The sequence below is a fragment of the Cebidichthys violaceus genome, unplaced genomic scaffold (assembly GCF_023349555.1).
Source record: "Cebidichthys violaceus isolate CVI_PGR_0920_01 unplaced genomic scaffold, fCebVio1.0.p SCAF_89, whole genome shotgun sequence".
NCBI lineage: Eukaryota > Metazoa > Chordata > Actinopteri > Perciformes > Stichaeidae > Cebidichthys > Cebidichthys violaceus.
In genome coordinates this window covers 137733-158562 of record NW_027176974.1, presented here as the reverse complement: position 1 = coordinate 158562, position 20830 = coordinate 137733, and the positions used below count along the sequence as shown (strand labels likewise).

At 41.2% G+C, this 20830-nt stretch overlaps 1 protein-coding gene across 3 annotated transcripts in view; it reads left to right on the top strand.

Annotated features, from left to right (window-relative positions):
• Window positions 1–20830, top strand: part of LOC137866715 (spermatid perinuclear RNA-binding protein-like) — a 93013-nt gene that overhangs the window by 45077 nt on the left and 27106 nt on the right. For all 3 annotated transcript variants that reach the window (XM_068702783.1, XM_068702785.1, XM_068702784.1), the window contains exons 3-9: window positions 462–694; window positions 2640–2805; window positions 5768–5912; window positions 8982–9121; window positions 11523–11618; window positions 11704–11815; window positions 14445–14542. In XM_068702783.1, coding sequence (XP_068558884.1) covers window positions 462–694; window positions 2640–2805; window positions 5768–5912; window positions 8982–9121; window positions 11523–11618; window positions 11704–11815; window positions 14445–14542 — 990 coding nt within the window. The remainder of the gene's footprint in view (window positions 1–461; window positions 695–2639; window positions 2806–5767; window positions 5913–8981; window positions 9122–11522; window positions 11619–11703; window positions 11816–14444; window positions 14543–20830) is intronic.

The following is a 20830-nucleotide window of genomic DNA, read 5'->3' as shown; positions in this document are numbered from 1 at the left end:
ACTCTGTTAGGTTTTATTGTTCTGATGTTTCATCGTTTGGCTCCAAACAGTTGTTTGTTTGTTATTACATGAAAACCCTCTCAATCAATTCTGACCCTGATAAAGCAGAAACTCCAAAAATATGAATAACTAATATCGTTGTTCCTTCTTTAGTCTTTAATACTTGTTTTCCGGTGTTTTGCTTTAAGAAGTACAGGCTCTTTAGGTAGTGCGAGCTCACCGATGACATTTATGCCGATCGATGACACTGATGAGGCGGACGGAGGTCGCAGAGGCCTCGGGTTTAATTCCTGCAGAAGTCCATTTAGTTTCCTCTCTGACTGTCCTTGAGCTTCCATCTGAACCTCCACCTGCTCCGTCTGTGTGATTCATATGAGCGTCAGCTGGAAGTGAAAACGTGCCTGAAATGAAAGAAATTAATTTAATAAACAACATTATTGTGTCTCTCTCTTTTTCCCCAGAGGTCGTTCCGATCGTTTGCGAACGACGACCGTCACGTCATGGCCAAGCACGCCGGCATCTACCCGGCGCCGGAGGAGCTGGAGGCCGTCCAGACGCTGGTGTCCACCGTGGAGGGAGCCCTCAAGAAGGTCTCCGATTGGATGGATGGCCTCAATGAGTCCTCAGGGAAGACCTCCGCCAACAACGAGGAGACGGGGGACAAAAAGGTGGAGGAAGACGCTGCTGAGACAAAGTACGTCACGCTGGATGTGTTTTTATTTTAAGGGGTTTTTAAATGTTTGTACCGCGTTGATTAACCTTTTGAGCCCCACTGCAGCTTTGGGGTGTTTTTTGTTCCTGTCACATTTTTCTCTCTGTGGTCTCATTTTTCACTTCAATATAAAGACCTGCACCTCTGTGGAAACAGAACAACCATGACTAGAAGAAGAGAGGACTCAAAAATGTCTTTAGTGCAGTAAAACTGCAGTTTACATCTTTTAAATCTATAAAAGACACAAGTAGAATTTCTTTGATAATTTCTTTTACAAAAATTGGAAAACAATGGAATCTATATATTCAACATTTTTCGAAGTGTCCACAAGTGTTACCTATGTTGGGGGAAAACAACGGAGGCTCCACGTGCTATAAATATATTGAACTGTTTTTACAACCTTTACTTCCAGCCTCTCCTCTCTGCTCTGTGTTCAGCAGCCTGAAGTTCAGTCCAAGTTTCTCTGATTTGTTGTCACATGACTGTTGGTCTCAGGAGAGTCAATCATGCCTTCATAGTTGTGTTGAGAAGCTCAGAATTTAATGTTTTTGCAGAATCTGTTTAGTTCAAGCGGTTTATTTGAGGCAAGTTTTTGACATGAGACATGTAGAATAAAATGTTTTTCGATGAAATCTTAAAATTTTAAGTTTTGTTTTGGTTACTTTTTCTGAGTGAAGCATTCGTCACACATGATGTGTTCAAGTACCGTCGGAAAGATGAAAGTCTATAGAAATATATATATATATATATATATAAAGTCTATCTCAAGATAATGACTGCTCTGCATCGTGTTCTCAGTGTAAGAGGAAGTGAATTTATTGCTCGTTCCAGTTTGTTTTCTGAACCTTTGGCCTTTTTTCCTCAACACAGTGCAGAACGTTTCCCCTCATAAAACGGAGCTCTGCTATAAATCTTCATCGGGGGGATGATTGGATGATTAAACAAGCTCAACAAACAGTCATAAATTATCAACTTTTGGCCCGTCGCCTAAACATCCACACAGGTTCTGGATTAACGAATCGTCTCTGTGGAGAAACACAACAGAAACATACTGTATTATAGATATGTAGGAGAAGGTCCAGTCTGCAATGTTAGCACAGTGATCGTTACATAATTTTGGACATAATGTTAACATCCGATTCTTGGCCTTCGGTCGCCATCAGTAGGAACCACTTTTTAACAATTAATACAGCAAACATCAAAAAGCGTGCTGCCCAAACCAAATGGATTCAACTGATTATTTCAAGGCTAGTATGGAGAGACAAAAGAATTACAGGGAAAACCCGTAACTCTTTCATTGTTCATGAGGAATGTGAACTTTGTATCAAGACAGACTTGGTACATGAATTCGTCCTTTAACCCTCTGAATCCCAAAACCCGCCGGTGGGATTGGAAAGCATATTTTCTTTAAACATTCGCCAAAACTACACCCTTCATCCTCGCCAGGAGCTGCAACAGCATCAGACACACATCGTGTGTGACGAGCGCTTCACTCAGAGAAAGAAACTGAAGACTAAGCCTGAAATTGTGACATTCCATCAAAAACATTTTAACTCTCATTTAAACTCACGTCACAAATCAATCGTGTGCTTTAACCAGATTCTGTAAAAAACATAAAATTCTGAGCTCTTCAATGCAGCTATGAAGCCATGATTGACTCGACTGAGACCAACAGTCACGTGCCAAAAAATCTGTGAAACTTTGACTTCAGGCTGCTTCTAACTGTGTTATTCTGCACTAAAGACATGTTCTAGTTCTCTCTACTTCTAGTCATGATTGTTCTGTCTCCATAGAGGAGCAGGACTTTTAGAATACAGTAAAAATCAAGTCCACAGAGAGAAAGATGTGACTGCTTTGTGGTTCAGATGGTTAATCATTTGTCCATTTAGAAACACAATCGGTCCGTATGTGTGTTTGTGTCCCTCAGGCACGACCGGACGCCGGCGCTGTGCGGGGTGACGCGCGTCGGCCTGGTGGCCAAAGGCCTCCTGATCAAAGGAGACATGGACCTGGAGCTGGTTCTGATGTGCAGAGAGAAACCCACCAAGCTGCTGCTCTACACCGTCAGCGCCAACCTTCCGCTGCAGATCCAGGTACACTCGGGAGGAGGTTCTTTGTGATCGGAGGTTCAGTGGAAACTCTTGTCCACAGAGAACAACCAGGAAGTTCTTTATGTGGGAAGAAAGAGTTTGACATCCTGAGGATGACGATGAGAAGAATAATAGTACAAACACTACATGTGGTAGACGGCAGAATATATAATACATTCAGAATTGTTTATACTTTATATATACTAGTCACAAAAAGGTGCAGAAACCACTCTTCGTTTCTCACACCGTTCTGTTTTTCTTTACCTTCAGATGCATTAAAACAGCAGAAGGTAAAAAGGAAGCTTTAAAAGATGAAAGCACCCCGTTAGCTGTGACGGGTGGGCGTGTTTTCATCAGTGAAAAGGTGATACGGGAAACAAATGAGCCCGTGAGAAGCTCTCAGATTATATTGTCACACTAATTTCTACACATTTTAATGATATACATCCCTGTATGTTCAACATTCTCTGAGAAATGAATGCAAGTCGATCTTTTTTTAATTCACAATGGTATGCATTCCATCAGATATGCAAAAGACAACAAGGCATTACTGCATTAAAAAAATCTGATTTAGATTATTTGAAATTCTAAACAAATGTTTAGACAAAATTGGTACAAATGAAAGATATAATATGTATCTAAAATACATAGACATAAGGAGTTCTGTCCTAAACTGGATGAGTAAAAGGACAAAAAAATGTAAAAAATAAAAGATGATAATAATCTTCCAGTAGAAATAGATTCAAAGCATTTAGAGCAATATGTAAAAGTACACAACAACTAATAATGTATTATAGTAATACTTGTAAACATGAACGAGAGTCACAAAGTGATCCGCTCAACCGAGTCAGACTCAAACATTGAGCCACGTTGGTATGTTTTACGGTCTAAAACCGTAATCTTTTCAGTCTGCTCCTTATTAACTCACTCAATCAGCGTTGGATTAAAGAGTCTTCATGTGACGTTCATTATACAGTCAAATCTCCTGCAAGATCAGCGGCGGATTAACTTCAGTAATTAAAAACCATCGCAAAAAAATACCAGCGATGCCTTCTATTATACCTCCAACGAAACCACTGTACACACAAATATATTGTCTTATTAATAATAATAATAATAATAATAATGATAATAATACATTTTATTTATTGAGTGCTTTTCATCAGTACTCAAAGACACTTTACATTAAAATCATCATATATAAAAGCTATACTCTAAAAAAACATAAAACACACAATAATGGTCACACATTAAAAGCAGTTTTGAAAAGGTGGGTTTTGATTTGGGATTTGAATATGGAAAGTTTAGTGCAGTCTCGGATGTGTTTGGGGAGAGAGTTCCATTGGGAGGGGGCAGATACGAAGAAGGCTCTGTCAATATTTCAACACACCCCAAATCATAAAGATGAATTAAAAATTACTTCTTAAAGGAGTTTGTGTGACAGCAGAACATCCTCATGTACATTTTTTTATTCTCTAACCAGATAAAAGGATTATTTTAAGTTGGTTTGAGATACAGAGGAGAGGGTCTGAAGTGTAAATGATGTAAAAGGAAGTGTCCTGAGACTTGATTTATCTTTAGCCATTGTGTCTCCTTGAGATGTCTGAAGCTCAGACAGCAGGATAAACCTCTGACCACTGAGACTCTCTCTCTCTCTCTACAGCTCTGACTTCTTCTTTCAGTTGGAAGTGATGCATCCCAGAAACCCTGAGAGCTCCTAAACTCTTGAGCTGTATAAAATAATTTACCCTTCAGTGTCTTCATGTCGTCCCCGCTAACGTCGTATTAAACGTCTCGGGTTTAATGACCGGCTATATCTGCCATGCTTCATCATGAATGAATGGAGGAAACCATTTGAGGATTATTTCCTGGTCCAGACTGGGAGTGACAGGCGGAGGAGCGCTGACGGGTCATTTCTCAAAAGAGACACGAGTAAGAGTGAGAAATAGAGAGTGAGTGAGGGAGAGAGGGAGAGAGAGAATGAGAGTGAGGGAGAGAGGGAGAGAGAGAGAGAGAATGAGAGAGAGAGAGAATGAGAGAAAGAGAGAGCCTGAGAGAGAGAGAGAGAGTGAGAGTGAGGGAGAGAGAGAGTGAGCAAGAGAGAGTGAGGGAGAGTGCAAGAGAGAGTGAGGGAGAGTGAAAGAGAGAGAGAGAGAGAGAGAGAGCGAGAGACTGAGAAAGTGTCAGAGAGAGAGAATCCACTTTAAAAGATGCCGCTGAAGGCAACAAGAATAAAAAAAATGAGAAAGTTTGGCATGCTGGGATGTGGCTGGCAATAACAACAAACACCAAACAGGAAAAGTTTGTTTCCGTTTCCTGTTTGGTATAACAGAATCTTTTTTTTTTTTATGTAAAATCATCAAGTAAAACAAACAAAGGCAAAATATTTGCTAAATCTTAAAAAAATTAAAAAACACTTCTCTTAGCTCCTAAATATCACTATTTTGTATAAATGCTTTGAATGCTCAACAAAGAAAATGGTTTGATTTCATAAAAAATCACGATGGATAATATCTTTAATACACCATCGATGAACCCGACACTTCCTGTGTACTTTTCAAATTAAAATGTCGCCAGCAAATGGAGGGATTATTCAGTTTGAACCCTCAGAAGGCTTTTATTGTAAAACATCTGTGCAGGAAGTGTTGGAAATGTTCCAAGTCTGATCTCGTAAAAAAATTCCCATCATGCCTTTGGTGTAAAACTGTCTTATTCACACATTAAACCGACGTGTGAAACTACATTGAGCGTCTGAAAGCGTTTTATTATGAGTCTGTTTTAAATAGAGGACTTTCTGTCTCTTCCGTTAAGGTAAATAAAGTATATTTATTTAAGTGTTTTATTCGTAGGCCAGTGAGACTTTGTCCTGAACAGCAGCTCTTTGCTCTCCACAAACAGTTTGTCAGTATTTCCTCTGTGATATATTCAATATATTTTAAATTAATGGTGCATCTCTGTGTTGCAGACGATGACGGAGGACAAATACGAGGTGCAGTCGTGCGTCCCCGAGGCGGCCATCCGGGTCTGCAGCGCCAAAGACCCCCGACTCACTCTGAAGATCACCCTCTCCTCCCTAACCATGAGGGAGGAACACGGCACCACAGAGGAAGGTAGTGCCCCCCCCCCCTCGTTCCTTTGCTTCCTGTTTGGGAAGATGCTTTTTATTTGACCTTTGTGTGACAGCAGAGGGCTGAGAGGATGTGAGACACCTGAGCTCCATGAGAGAGAGAGAGAGAGAGAGAGAGAGAGAGAGAGAGAAAAAAAACATGGAGAGGAGCTGAAAGCTGAGAGCAGATCAGGAGGGATGATATGGATCTGGGTCAAGAGCAGATGGCCGGTGAAGGATGATGTCCGTGGGCGGGGGGGTTGTTTTGGATTGGGCAGAAATAGGAGACTTCTCTCTCAGGTGTCTTCTCGACTTCCTGCATCTGACGAGAAAAGACTACAATAAACAAAAAACTGAATATGGAAGTTGTTGCTTTTGGTGTTAGAAAACCGACATCTGATATATTTTAAAGGGACTCACACAAGTGTAGTTGTGTGAGGTTCTTCTCCACAGTCAGTGTATTACTTATTTATTACGTATTTTAGACAAATTAAAGAATCAATATCAGTTTAAGTTGACCCTATATTTAGAATATTTTCTTAACTTTGCTGTCAGACAGCAAATTTTAAATTAACTTTTGAAATGTCGGTAAAAATAAATGCAAAGTAGCCGCGTTTTCCGAATAGACTCGGCTCGGCTTCCTTTAGTTAACTGGCTGTAATCTGCCCGTTAACAGAGAAGAAGAAGAAGAAGAAGAAGAAGAAGAAGAAGAAGAAGAAGTGGAGGTTTAGAACCGGAAACAAAACAAGTCGCCTCGTCACACTTTATTCACCAAATGTAATGCTCGTTTTCTACAAAGAGAAAAATCCACCACAAACGAGCACAAAAGCTTTATCGCAAAAATATATATTTTTTCCATGCAGTTTTTCTAGTTATTATTAAAATATGTGAATATAAACACGACTTCTGTTTATGCCACAAAAACGTGTTTGTGAACTGTCAGATCAGAAGCTAATGAATCTATCCCATGACTCTCATATTTACTACAAAGTGATTGACAGGTTACTTTCTTTATTCACAGTGTTTCAGGACATTTAAATGTAAGGTGTGTTCTTCTGGGTCACCATGAAATTCTGGTGCATGTCTGCAGAGCACAACATTGACTACATTACCCAGCAGCCCCAGGGTACTGATCCGTTCTTTCATGGCTCTCATGGGGAACGATTCATCTGGAAGAAAAGAATGAGAAAATAATGTTCCTCAGTTACGATAAAGCCTTTATTCCTCATTCATGTATTATTCTATGGAGTCTTGAGAGTGCCTCAGGAACAAGTGAGCGTTTAATGACTGTGATCTGATTTCTTCTGTAGGAGAAATGTTTAAATTAAAGAGGATTATTTCCTTAATTAAGTGAAAGCTAATCAGAAAATGGAAACTTCAGAGCAGATTCTCAACTGCTGAAACATTTAACTGTCTGATTAGTTGATCTAAAGAAAATAATTATGGTCAGAAACACTTTTATAACATTTTAAAGTTTTAGACTGATGTCAAACAATAGAAGATGAAGAGACCTTCAGAATTTAGATTCTTTTTTGTGGTATTTTTCACTATTCTTTGACACTTAAAACTAAACAATTGATTAATCTAAATTAATTGGCAGAATAGTCAATAATGACATTTTTTATTTTCATTCCTAAAGTATGAATTGTTATTGTTAATTATTTTACTACATCAACCTGCACATTATTGGTGTCTTCTGCCCAGTGACTATCAAAATCATTTTTTATTTTAACTTTTAACTATTAAATGTCAAAAAATATTGTAAAATAATGTAAATGTAACAGTTTTTTTTATTAAATAAGGAATTCCATTTTCCAAGTCAGAAGTTTAAAGGATATTTAAAAACATCTGTATATATATATATATTCATCAAATATATAATTGATTATAATTTAACACAGAAAAGGTCTTTATTTATTTTTTGTGTCACTCTTGAGACTCCATAGATTTCAGTTACAAAATTATATTAATGGAAATAAAATTACTTTTTTTGTCTTATTGGAGTTTAGAATTTAAGAAATGTCAGCAGAAGATAAATACTTCACTTTCTATTGTATTATGTGGCATCAGTTCACTAAAGCCGGCCGCATCTAAAGAACCTCTTCTGTACTTTGACTTTAGTTTCTTGTATTTTGAAAGAGAGAAAAGTAACTTAAATTCTCAATTTCAGTTGTTTTGAGGACTCCAGGTTCACCTGAAAAAGGTCTGGATTAAAAACCCAGCTCACTTTGACAAAACCATGCCGGCCAGAAGTCCCAGGGGCAGAACATGAAGGTCCAGTCCTCTGGTCTTTGGAGGACTGCTGAATGCCTTCGCTGCTGCGTTCACGTTACGGACCATGAATCACACGCACAGACAGATGAATTGCGATTTAAATACTGCATATATCCGAAATTAGGAGACTCCGCCTCTACGAAGTGGAGCATGTTTTAAAACGCTCTGCGTCAGCGTTACTGTCGGCTTCGGAGAAAGTAGCCGTGATTTAATCTCCTCTTTGGACCCTAATGGCTCTGAGTCCACAGCGATGGCACAATTATCAAGATTTAATATCTGAAGAATAAAGATAACGTGGTCTTAGATCCTGGTGAGCGCTCACCAGTGTGGTCTGCAGTCTGCCCCCCCCCCCCACATGTTGTCCATCTGCTTGAACGTCCCACAAGGTCTCACCTTCTGTCCTCTAAAGTGTTATTTTAATCTTTAATCTTGCCCGTTTTTTGGTTGGGTCCCCGAGGCGTCGCCATGCTCTCATTTTCATCCTGCAGCCGTGATTGATAACAACACTAATCCAGCCACTGATCTGCCAGACCCCGCCCCCCCCACGTCTGCTCCAGGTTCCCTCCCATCTAATGTCATGAGGATCCTGCCTTGTGCATGACAAACTCCCCCGTCTCTCCCACAAAAAAATAAAGAAATCATGGACTCCTCCTCCTCTTCCCAGCTCATTCAGTCAGATCAGTGGTGGGTTTAACCTGTGTGTGTGTGTGTGTGTGTGTGTGTGTGTGTGTGTGTGTGTTTTGGACTGTGGGAGGTCAGTATGGTCATACTCCTGTCTCATCCTGTCCCGTCTCTCCAGAGGAGGGCCATAGGGACGAGGACAAGGAGGAAGTGGAGGTGGACAAGGAGGAAGAGGAGGAGGAGGAAGAGGAGGACGTCCTGGACAGGAAGAAGTGCCGGGCGGCGCTGGCAGCACTCCGACACGCCAAATGGTTCCAGGTGAGAACAGCTGGTTGCTAGTGACGGAACATTTCAGCCCCGTCTCTGATTATTACGTTTGTGGGCTTTAATGCTGAGACGGCAGATTAAATGTTTTGAAGTGGAACGTGATCTTCTTCATCATGAAGACACAAGATGAAGCAGCTGTCTCACAGTGATTGGCTCACTCATAAATAATATAATACTAATATAAATAAAGTGAACTGTGACTTGAAGCAGAAGACGGGACTTTCCCTAACACCGTCATCAATTACACTTCCTGCAAATCTGTATTTGAAGTGTCATTCTATTGATTTGTATTTGTGTTTCTTTATTGTCTTTTACTTTGTCAATTCTTGTTTGTTTTTTTTGTTGTTTGTCTACTTTACGATTTATGATGTTGTGGTTCTTTATGTTATTTAATTTTGTATGTTTTGCTGCTATTTTTTGTTAAAAGTTAGAGTAAAGCTGAGTTAAGTATTAAGGGAAGGCACAATAAGCTCAGACTGGTTTTTATTATTGATAATAATTCAGTATTATTTGATCACTTTCATAACCTTATGGACTGTTTGTTGTATTGTGAATGAATGATGTAAACTGTTAATCAGAATCAGAACCGTTTATTTGCCAAGGTATGTTGCACATGTGCAAAACATTAAAACAATCAACAACAATCAACATAGTGCAAAAAATAGAAACATATTAAAATGTACAATAAAATATAGTGCACAAACAAACATAACAGTACTATAAACAGGTATAATGTATGTATCCATCCACTTCTTTTTATGCACATCGGAGAAAAAGACTAAATGCAACAAAATGTAAACCAGACTTGGTCAATAAATTATGACTTCCATAAAAACATCAAATCTGTGAGGAGCGATGAGTAGACTTTAACCTTCCTCACATTAATACATACAACTCTGGTTTAATGTCACCTAACATGTTTATTTCAATGCACTACACTCCTAATATTCACATAACAGACGTGGATGGAAAATGTGCATCAATTCACAGTTTTTTCAGCAGAATTTTTGGGGGAAAATTCTGCTAAAATTTGCTCCACATTTGTATGGAAACTTGGCTTGTGAGCTGCAGCCGTGCTGTTTAACTGTTAGAAGGAGAACACGTAGAGTGGGATGTAACTGAAGGTTTCAGATGAGCTGCTGAGCTGAGAGTCGCTCCTCCTGCCGCTGAGGAGGCAGATGAGTGAAGGTCAGGTGAAGCCTGAGCAGCTTCCCTTGAGGGAGGAGGTGAGGAGAGGAGGAGAGCTGGATGCCAAGTGATATCAGAGTGAGTGTCTGCAGCGTGGACCGAAGGTTGAAGCAGTGCAGTCGTATCCAGACAGGACCGATCTGACCCGAGGACCTCCTCCGTGTAATCACCGCAGAGACCGTTTGCGGTGGTTCTTCTCCTCCACAGCATCTCTGAGCTCTGAGTGAAAGGATTAAATCACAGACTTTAATGTGGCGAATAGTCGCTCTGTGCAAATTGAAGTGTCAACAATCTGCAGCACTATTAAGTTTGGATTTAAACGTCATAATCTTCGGTTGCTCTTCTCCTCCTCCAGCTCTTCCTTAGAATTATTCCATGTATGTTTAATGTCCTGCGATGAGGTCAACGGTCTATTATTACTGTCACGGCTTTAAAAAAAAAAAAGACCATTTTAACTATTCTGAGGATTAACAGAACTACAATAAATGTCCAGGATGCTGGACACAGAAATCTACTTTCAGCAGTTCACAGTTGAGTGCAGGGGGAAGAGGACTTGAGCTTAGTTTATACTTGCCGGAAAATGAGCGCTGCACGCGATCACATGACAAATAGTTCAGTGATTAAAAACCCTTTTATCATGTTTGGGGATTATACAAAAAAGGACAATTAGTTTTTAGATGCTGCACCTTCAGTCTATGAGCAGATCTCTGAGTTACACTCGTTGTCTTCTTGATTCCTCACAGTTAATATTGTTGGTACGCCCCCTGGTGTTTTGTAGAATAATAGACAGAGTATAAACGCACTACGGCGACCAAGCGCGAGTATAAACAAAGCTAGAGTTGGTAGTGATCCAACCTAAAAACCATAGCCCAGTGTCACCAACTGTTTACCAATGAAAGTGGCACCAGCTACTAAGAGTCGCTAAAATGTGGCGAGAAAGTTGCCAAGAAAGTTTGACAAAGTCATTGTCAGTCTGTCCCTCCTGAAGCCACTACCCCAAAATGATCATGGCGAACGTAAATAACAAACATGGCTGCTGTTGGTACTCATAACTGGTATCAGCAGCATGTTGAGATTTCAGGGGTCACGAAGACGCCTCTTTGCAGATCTCATGAAGTCTCGTGTACCTAGGTATCTGTAGAGTCTGCTGACTGCTGTCACTAAGTTCTGTCTCTCTGTCTCTTTGTCCATCTGTCCTCCTCAGGCCAGAGTCACAGATCTCAAGTCTTGCGTCATCATCTTGAGGATTTTCCGGGACATGTGCAACAGACTGGCCGAGTGGCAGCCTCTCAAAGGATGGGTAGGTGGAGCAAGCTTAGTTTTCCCAGGACCAGAATCAGGACAGGGTGTGTTGAGTGTCCTCTCCGTCTGTCCGTCCTCTGCAGCCTCTGGAGCTGATCTGTGAGAAGGCCATCGCCACCTGTAACCGTCCGCTGGGTCCAGGTGAGGCCCTACGTCGCATCATGGAGTGCATCGCCTCGGGGATCCTGCTGCCAGGTCAGTGACCGGTCCTTCACCGCCTCCTCAAAGCTCCGTTAGCTGTTTACGTTTCTCTTTCTCTCGTCTGAGCTTGAGGTTGTTTGAGGATGGCCCATAAAAGATGTGGTGAAAGAAACTAAGAGGCAGAATTTATAGATAGATACAAACAGATTTTGGGCTACATTGTTTGGAACTTCTTCAGTAGGAAACTCAAGCAAAACAAAAAAAAGAGACAGAAGTTCCTGGTAAGTTTTAAAATCAGTAATACGTCTGTAGTGTCTGTGCTTAGCGTGGGAAAACAAACCAGCAGTCAGATGTGAGCAGATGTTTTTGCTCTGGATGAGTCATTAAGGAGAGGCTGTTTTTAGACTCGAGGAACTCCTGAGGAGACACAGCTGGAGGACCCGGTGGAGATTAATACCAAGTACCAAGATACCAAGTACTCCACACTGGAAGAACTACAGCTCCCAGAGAGAGGAATCTAGTTTGGTGAACTAAAGCTACTTAAAATATGTAGTTCAAACTACTTTGTAAAACTAGAATTACCAACAAACTGTGTTTACATCCTCGTCCTTCCAAAATGTAATCACTTCATCATTTTATCCTGTTAGATATTTGTGTAAATTAACATAATTAGTGTGTTATTTCTTGAGTTATGGCCAAAAACATGTTTTTTTTGGGGGGTCACAGTGAAAATTTTATCAGTTCATCCTTGAGTCCAAGTGGATGTTTGTGAACAATTTAAAGATATCCTGTCCCGCTGATTATGTTCATGAGAATGTGAAGTACAGACGGACCTACAGACGATGGAGGCATAAAAATCAACAAATTGACTAGCTGTGACAAAATATGACACCAAAAAGTCACATGCCAGCAAAAAAAACTTCCACTTATTTGAGTTTATTTAAAAAAAATGTCCCACTTGTTCACAGTAGTAGTAGAGAAGCAACAGTAAAATAAAAATACAAAATCAATCTTTTCCTTTTATGGCCCAAAACTTTTTGTTTCAATAGTTAAGTACACAAAAAATGTCAAAAAAAGTTGATTTAATTTTAGTTTGAGTCCTAAACGTTGACATGGTGGATCTAATCCCCAATAAAAATGGTGTATTTTACAGTATTCTCCATTAACTGAGGTAAAATAAACATTAAAAGTAGAATAAAAAGATTGTTGTTCTGGTGGCAGAACATTAAGTCATTTTGAAATGAGTTTTTATGTGTGATTGTATCTCCTAATGTAGGCAGCAGCATATATTACACCCTCTGTTTGAGACATTCAACAGTTTTAATCTCTCAGAAGTTAATATACGTGAGCCGGCAGTGGTGAAGAGACGACCGCAGTGAATGGATCCAGTTATCAGACTCTCTGCTCAGGGAGTGAAATGAAATGAAAAACTTTGACACTGAAATTAAAATAAGCGACGATCCCATCATCAGCGTGGTACCAAAATATGTGTTATTGAATTTGAATGTGTGGAAATGTAAGTCTGGAGTCTTTGGTCCAGACTGAAATATCTCAACAACTGTTGGATGGATTGCCATGAAATGTTGTTCAGACATTCATTTTCCCCAGAGGATGAATCATGCTTATTTTGAAATTCTCAGTTTTTTCCTCTAGTGCCCCCATGAAGTTGATATTTAAAGATTTTAGTGAAATATCTCAACAAAAATTGGATGGATTGCCATGGTATTTTCTTCAACCATTCATGTTCCCCAGAGGATGAATCATGCTGACTTTGGTGAGCCTCTGTTTTTTCCTTTAGCGCCCCTATGAGGTTGATTTAAAGATTTTAGTGAAATATCTCAACAATAATTGGATGGATTGCCATGACATTTTGTTCAACCATTCATGTTCCCCAGAGAATGAATCATGCTGACTTTGGTGATTCAGTTTTTTTCCCTTGAGGTTATTTAATGATTTTAGTGAAATATTTCAAAAAATATTACATGGATTGCTGTGAAATCAAAATAAAATCAAAGCAAATAAACTAAGAAGCATTTAGGAGAGAAACATTTAGAAGCATCTTTAAATAAATGTGTTTTAGGATGAGCTGGCGTCCTAAAGATTCATGACCTGGACTGTGGACTGTCTCCAATGATGCAGTGTGGTCTCACCTGCACTCAGTCTTGTCGAGGTCTACAGTGCATTAATTAGGGTGCAGGTTCCCTCAGGGCTCTACAAGAGAGTCCCAGTGGATCCACATCAGCGTAAACGATGGTTTAATTTAAACTATTACTTGTGTTTCCTTCAGTGAAAGTTGGCGGTGGAGTATTTCAGAAAGATTTACTCCACCTTCTACATCGTGTAAACGTTTCTCCTTTTGAGTGAAAAGGTTTCATACTCAGTTGTTCTGTTCTTTCTCTTTTTCTAATCCTTCTGCTCTCTGTTTGGTCTTTGTGGCAACGTGATTGGGTTTCTTAATCATGGTTCAGGGTTTTCCTCCCTCAGCGTCGAAGTGGCAGCTCGTTCCCTGGATGCTCTGAATCATTGATGAGTTACTGTTGCATTCGAAGTGCACACTCAGCAGGGAGTCGATCAATTATTTCTCTGTGTGTGTGTGTTTTTCAGGAGAAGTGAAACTGTGTGTTGCCCATTTTGAGATCTTCTCCGGTCTGAGTCAGAACCTGTTTTTTTGTTTTTTGTCCAGGAGGTCCAGGAGTTCACGACCCGTGTGAGAGAGAACCCACCGACGTCCTGTCCGACCTTGGAGCCCAGCAGGCCGACGCCATCACGCACAGCGCGCAGGTCGGTCCTCTTTACCCATCAGCCCCTTCTGCTGCTGTCAGGATGCCTCATTGTTTGTACAATCCTCGATTCCTTTCCTTGCCTCCTCTCCTCGCGTCTTAATAGCAGATGTGAGCAGGAGGAAGCAAGGAAGAGACGTGAGGAGAGAGGAGTCGAGGCAACACCCGAGGGTCCCCCATTTGGACGCAGAGTACATCAAAACTTAGAGAGTTTTGTGTTAAAAGTAACTGGCAGAGAACCCACGAAGAACGAATATAATGATGTTATAGTTCTGCAGAAACCTCAGTGTCCTGGGAACAACATGAACTAGGTCACTTCTACATGAGACAAACACATCTCCCATCAGCCAAGCAAACAAATAATAACAAAATATCATAAATCATACTCGATATGACTGGGACAGACCAGAGAAAACAGCTGCTACACTCCGTTAGCAACGTGCTACCTACGAACATGCAGCATGAAAAAGCATGTCCGCCTGACGGAGATTACGGACATAGTTTCCATTTCTCTCCCCGGTAAACCATCGCAGAGATATTCAGCTTCGAACACAAAAAGTCACACAGCTTTCATTGAATATTGTACTTACTTTTGGTCGAATCTCAGCGAAAAAATGAAATATCTCCGTACTTCCACTGCATGTATGTCCAGCTGCTGGTGCTCCGTGTGAATCCATTCGATTCGTGTCTCTCCGACACTCCTCGGATTCTTGGGAGGGTTGGAAGCTCAGCAAATTAGATTTCAGAGATGGGACGTTTTTGAGCTTTATTGGCTAATAGTGCTGTCAATCATCTAGCTTTCAATTTCAGGCAATTCTATTGGCTCCTACGGTTCGAAGGATGTCTCAATGGTGAAAATCGGAGAAGGGGGGGCTGAGATACAGCCCTGAACAGAGAGAAGGGCTGAATCTGAAGCAGTATTTGACCTTAAACTAAACAACTAAAAAGGGCTTAGAAAGAGCTTAAAACACTCAAAAAAGGTCCAATCTTCTGTCTATTGATTCATTGAACATCAGGAGTGATACATAGAAGTGATATAGAGTGTTTTTGAATTTAAAAAATGTTTTTTTATTCAAATATTGGAATATTTGATCAGTTTTCTAATTTTATATGCTCTATATTTTATAAATGTTTCACTGTATCTATGTATAGCTGTGTATATAGAGCCTATATCAGTTGTTCTAAGAGCTCAGCATATTTAAAGTCTTGGATTTCCATACTTTCCAAAAAACAATATCCTAAAAGTGCTGTTTTTCCAGGGCGAGCTTTTGAGTTTTCCAAGTTCTGCTGTGTTCCATCCTTATCTTATGTGAACCTGTAACATGTATTCTGATAGTTCCATCATTTTTCTCATCTCAAAAATATATTAAAAAAAAATATTTTTATTTTTTTATTTTTTTATTTAATTATACACTTAATTAGGTATTTCTTATATTTATTCTAGCTGAGGCCTGCAAATAGGCCTCGTTTGTAAAAGGTTAAAGAGACATCTGTTCGGTACGACGTGAGTTCGGCATTTCAGCCGTCGCCATCTTGGTTTTTTGCAATCAGTGAACAGGAAGTGACCATATTACGTAGAGATGCCGTATACATCTCTGGTAAAGACCTGTCAATCACAGTAAAGCATACCCTGCTTTATGGTCTGTTTGACTCTAAATGGACCATCATTTACTAAATGAACATTATGCTGTATTGAAGAAGACTTGAAACTCAAACTTTCTCAATCCCTGATGGATATTAGGGAGAATGCAAGTTTAAGACATGAAGCATCATCTTCACTTTTCAGAACCGGAACATCGTGTCAGGATTTTACCAGCTGATTTGGATGTTGCCTATTACTTTATTAATAGGGCTGCAACTAGTGATTAGTTTTCATCCTCCACTAATCTGCAGTCTTCAAATGTCTTGTCAAACCATGACACGTTGAGTCACGTTTCCATAACCAGTTTAAAAGAGCCGAGTCATGCTCGAGATGGATGGAGACCAGAGAGAAAAAGATGTTTTTAAAAGGATTCTGCAGAAACAGCCACAGTGAGATGAAGAGCTGCAGCAGCAGGTAAACAGCTTATTCTACCTGCAGAGCTGTGAGAGGGAGAAAAAAAACACTTGCAGCAGAACTAAACGGAGGACTTCAATTGTGAAAGTATGATAGGAAATGAACTGTGTTTATCCTTTGCCCAGCAGTCACAGCCAAGGATCGGCCCGCTGCTTTTAAACGTCAACAACTCAAGACAAGAACTTCATCAGTTAAAGATGCACCTTAAAGCAGGAAGCCCTGTTGTTGGAGACGCAAATCCTGGCAGTGCTGGAATGACATGCCAGCACATCTGTATGGAAAAAAACCTGCAAAACTCATCCAAAAAAAACATTCCTTTCTTATTCTGTTAGACAGGAAAATTTACCAAAATTCTCAAGTTTGAGACAATGGAACCATAAGAACAGTTACCGGTTAGATCAAAACATTTCAACCAGGCGGCAACCTCCAGTTCTGCAGAATGAAGTCAATGCTTCATGTCTTAAAACTTGCATTCTCTCTAGTGTCCATCAGGGGGCAACTCCTCTGGTTGTATAGAAGTCTATGAGAAAATGACTCTACTTCTCTCTTGATTTATTACCTCAGTAAACATTGTAAACATTAATTTATGGTCTCAATCTCTAGTTTCAAGTCTTCTTCAATACAGCATGATGTTAAATGATGTTTAGTAAATTATGGTCCATTTAGAGTCAAACAGACCATAAAGCAGGGTATGCTTTAGGGGCGGGGCTTACTGTAATTGACAGGTCTCTACCAGAGACATATACAGTGTCTCCACGCCACTCCTCCTCAGTCCAAATATGGTCACTTCTGTTCTTTGGTAGCAAAAAAAACAACATGTCGACGGCCGTAATCCAACATGGCGACGGCGAAATCGCCGAACTCGATGCTTTAAAACGTCAGTCCACAAACTAACTAACTAACTAACTAAAGGCTGTTAATGCAGCTTCTCTCCTTTCTCTTGCTGCAGAAGGTTTTCTTTCCTGGTTCCAAAGAAATTATCCATATCCTGAAACATCCATGTGCAATATATTCCACAATAATATGTACCTCAGGCACGATTTAGCAAAAACAGCTCAGCAAACAGCTGTTATATCTAAATTGTATTCATTGTTTCCACCTGTAGCTCTGGTAGTTTGAAGATTTGATTCACTGGAGGTTTAAACGCCTTGCTTCAGGGCACTTGTGACAGTAGCTGTTCAGGAGCATTTCTCTCCTCTGTATTGTCCCGTCTGCTCCGGGGCCAAGAACATTTAAAAAAAGTGTCATTAAACTGTTGTCTCTGACCTCCGACACACAGCTTTCCAGGTCTTAGCTGGATCCCAAAACCTTGAAAACATCACTTTAACACACCGGCCCGCTGCACCGAAGTCAGTGCTTCTTCCAGGAAAACAAAGCATGCTTTTGAAGGAGGGGGTCATTTAAAGCGGGTCGACGCCTCACGTCAGCACTAGAAATATCCACAGAAACCAGGACTCTGACCTCAGATAAGAAGACCCCCCCCCACACACACACACACACACACACACACACACACACACACTAACACCAGCATACTATTACTACTTCCACACATGGAACACAACAAAGTCTGCCCCGGGGTGGAAGATCAGCACTGAGAAACATTAAGACATCCTTATATTATCATATTTTCCTCCTCTCTCTCTCTCTCTCTCTCTCTCTCTCTCTCTCTCTCTCTGGTGGAGAGCGTGGTGTTGGAGAGCGTGGTGAGCGTTGCTAAATGTTTGGTGATTTTTCTGAAACTTTTCTATTTTCATTCATAGTTCACTGTGTGATTGAGTTGTGGTGATTAATAGTTGTTTGTCGGGGTATTTTGGTGTGTTTAGTGGCGTTTGGGCAGACAGAGAATCGTGTTTCTTGTCGGGGATGGCGTCCTGTGAGACACTGTCCCTGTCTTTGAGACATGGAGTTCAGGTTCAGCCTGACCCGTGTGTCCCGGTAGAGGCGGTTCTCCTGGCTGTGGGAGACCGTGTGGGACACTCTAACCTGTGCTATGTCTCCAGGATGAACAGAGGTGTGGTGGTGTTTTTTAAAGAGGGGCATTTTGTGGCGTAATTAATATCGAGCAGCGTCACGTTGAACGGTGTGTATCTGCAGGTTTCCCCGCTCGCAGTGCCCTCCACCCGGGTCACCGTCTCTGGTGTTCCCCCGTTCATTCCCAACCAGGTGTTGGAGCGGGAGCTGCAGCGCTTCGGGAAGCTGGCGAGCAGCTTCAGAACTGTGGGGCTGGGTTGTGGCCGAGGAGGAACACAGTGGGCAGACAGACAGTCAGGTTGGTTAACAGAGAGCTGATTCTGAGTCTCACAACAGAGGAAAGGAAAGTAGCAGAGGAAGCACTGACAGCAAGAGCAGACGAAGGAATCAGGGAAAGTGGAGCAGGCAGCAGTAAAGGGCCTACAGCTGAAACTGACCAAAGTCAGGCTGCTGGTCCAGAGGTGAGTGGGGGGGCTTGTGTTGTGGAGGATGAGATGGAGTACGACTCTGACTCTGACGGTCTCTCTGTCACAGACTCACAGTTTTTAATTGAAGATCTGTTCAAGCTGGAGGAAATTAATCATTTCCTAGATGAAACGTTTGGAAAATCTGTAAAAGTTTTAGAGTATTTTCCAGACGCAGACAAGTTTATAAAAAGTGTTTTGACACTACAGAGAGTGGTTGGTATGTATTCATTAGATGAAAAGAAACGTTTCCGTCTTAAAAAACACATGACGAGTCTCAGAAAGCTAATGAAGACAAATAAAGGGAAAGGTTCGAAAAGGTTGAGAACCTCTAAGTGAGTCTGTCATGGATGTGTTGCACTTAATCTTGCTGTTACTGTTTCTTCCAGCTCTCTACATCACCACTCTTTTTCATTTCTTCAATGAGATAGAAGGGTTTGTGGTGGAAGGGCCAGTATGTCCTGTCTCATGGGACCAATCTGTCTGCAGGTATAGCCGTTCTGTTCTCACCTGGGCTGAATGTTAACATCATCTCCTCCACAGAGATAGTGACAGGCAGGGCTCTAGTGGTCAGAGCATCAATACAAAACATTGCATTTGTTTTTATTAACATCTATGCTCCAAACCAGGGCTCACACAGAACAGACATCTTCAACAAACTTAAGGATTTCCTGCAGCAGTGTGATCAGAACGAGTGTGTAGTGATGGGGGTGGGGACTGGAATTGCACCATAAATTCCTTATTGGATAGAACAGGAGAGGAACTTCACCTACAGTCATCTGCCACCTTATCACAGGTGATTGCAGAGTCGAGTGTGGTGGATGTATGGAGGGTCAAACATCCCCAGGTTAGACAGTACACATGGGTGAAGGTGTTAGATGGGAACATTAGGGCAGCCAGGCTGGACAGGGTTTACATATCTCATAGTTTCAGCAACCGGTTATTGAACAGTCACATTTACCCAGTAGGATTCACCGACCATTACCTAGTCACTTTAGATGTGCACACCTCACCAATCACCAAATGCAGCACTTACTGGCACTTTAACGGCAAGCTGCTTCAGGACAGTGATTTCTGTGAAAAGTCTGAGGCTTTCTGGGGGATCTGGAGACAAAAGAAGAGTGACTTTGAGTCCCTGAGTCAGTGGTGGGACGCAGGAAAGGCACATATACGAGTCTTTGTTCAACAATACACTCCACAATAAAAATCAAAAGGGTCATTGAGGATCTAGGAAATTAAATCAGGGATTTGGAGCACAGTCTGTTCACTCACACCAGCACAGACACTCACAGGCTTCAACATAAGAAACAACAACTAGGTTAATTTCTACGAGAACGAACTAAAGGAGCTTTGGTCAGGTCAAGGTTCACCGGTGTTAGGGACATGGATGCTCCGACCTCCTACTTCTTCAATCTGGAGAAGTCCCTCTCTCGGACCAAACAAATGGTGTGTCTCTACCTCCCTGATGGTAAGATGACGACTGACCCTATTGAAATGAGACAACATGCCGTAAGCTTCTACAGCGCCCTCTTCAGGAAGGAGGACAACCACAGAGAGAGTGTTGATGAGCTGCTTCAGGACCTTCCTCAGCTGGGCCCCGAGGACAGAGCTGTCCTGGACGCCAACATCTCCCTGGAGGAGCTGACCACTGCTGTGGGTCAGAAGGCTGCTGGCAGAGCTCCTGGACGGGACGGACTGCCTGCGGACTTCTATAAACACTTCTGGAAGTGTTTGGGAGCCGACCTGTGGGAGGTGCTGCAGGAGTGTTTGCAGACAGGCCTGTTACCGACGACAT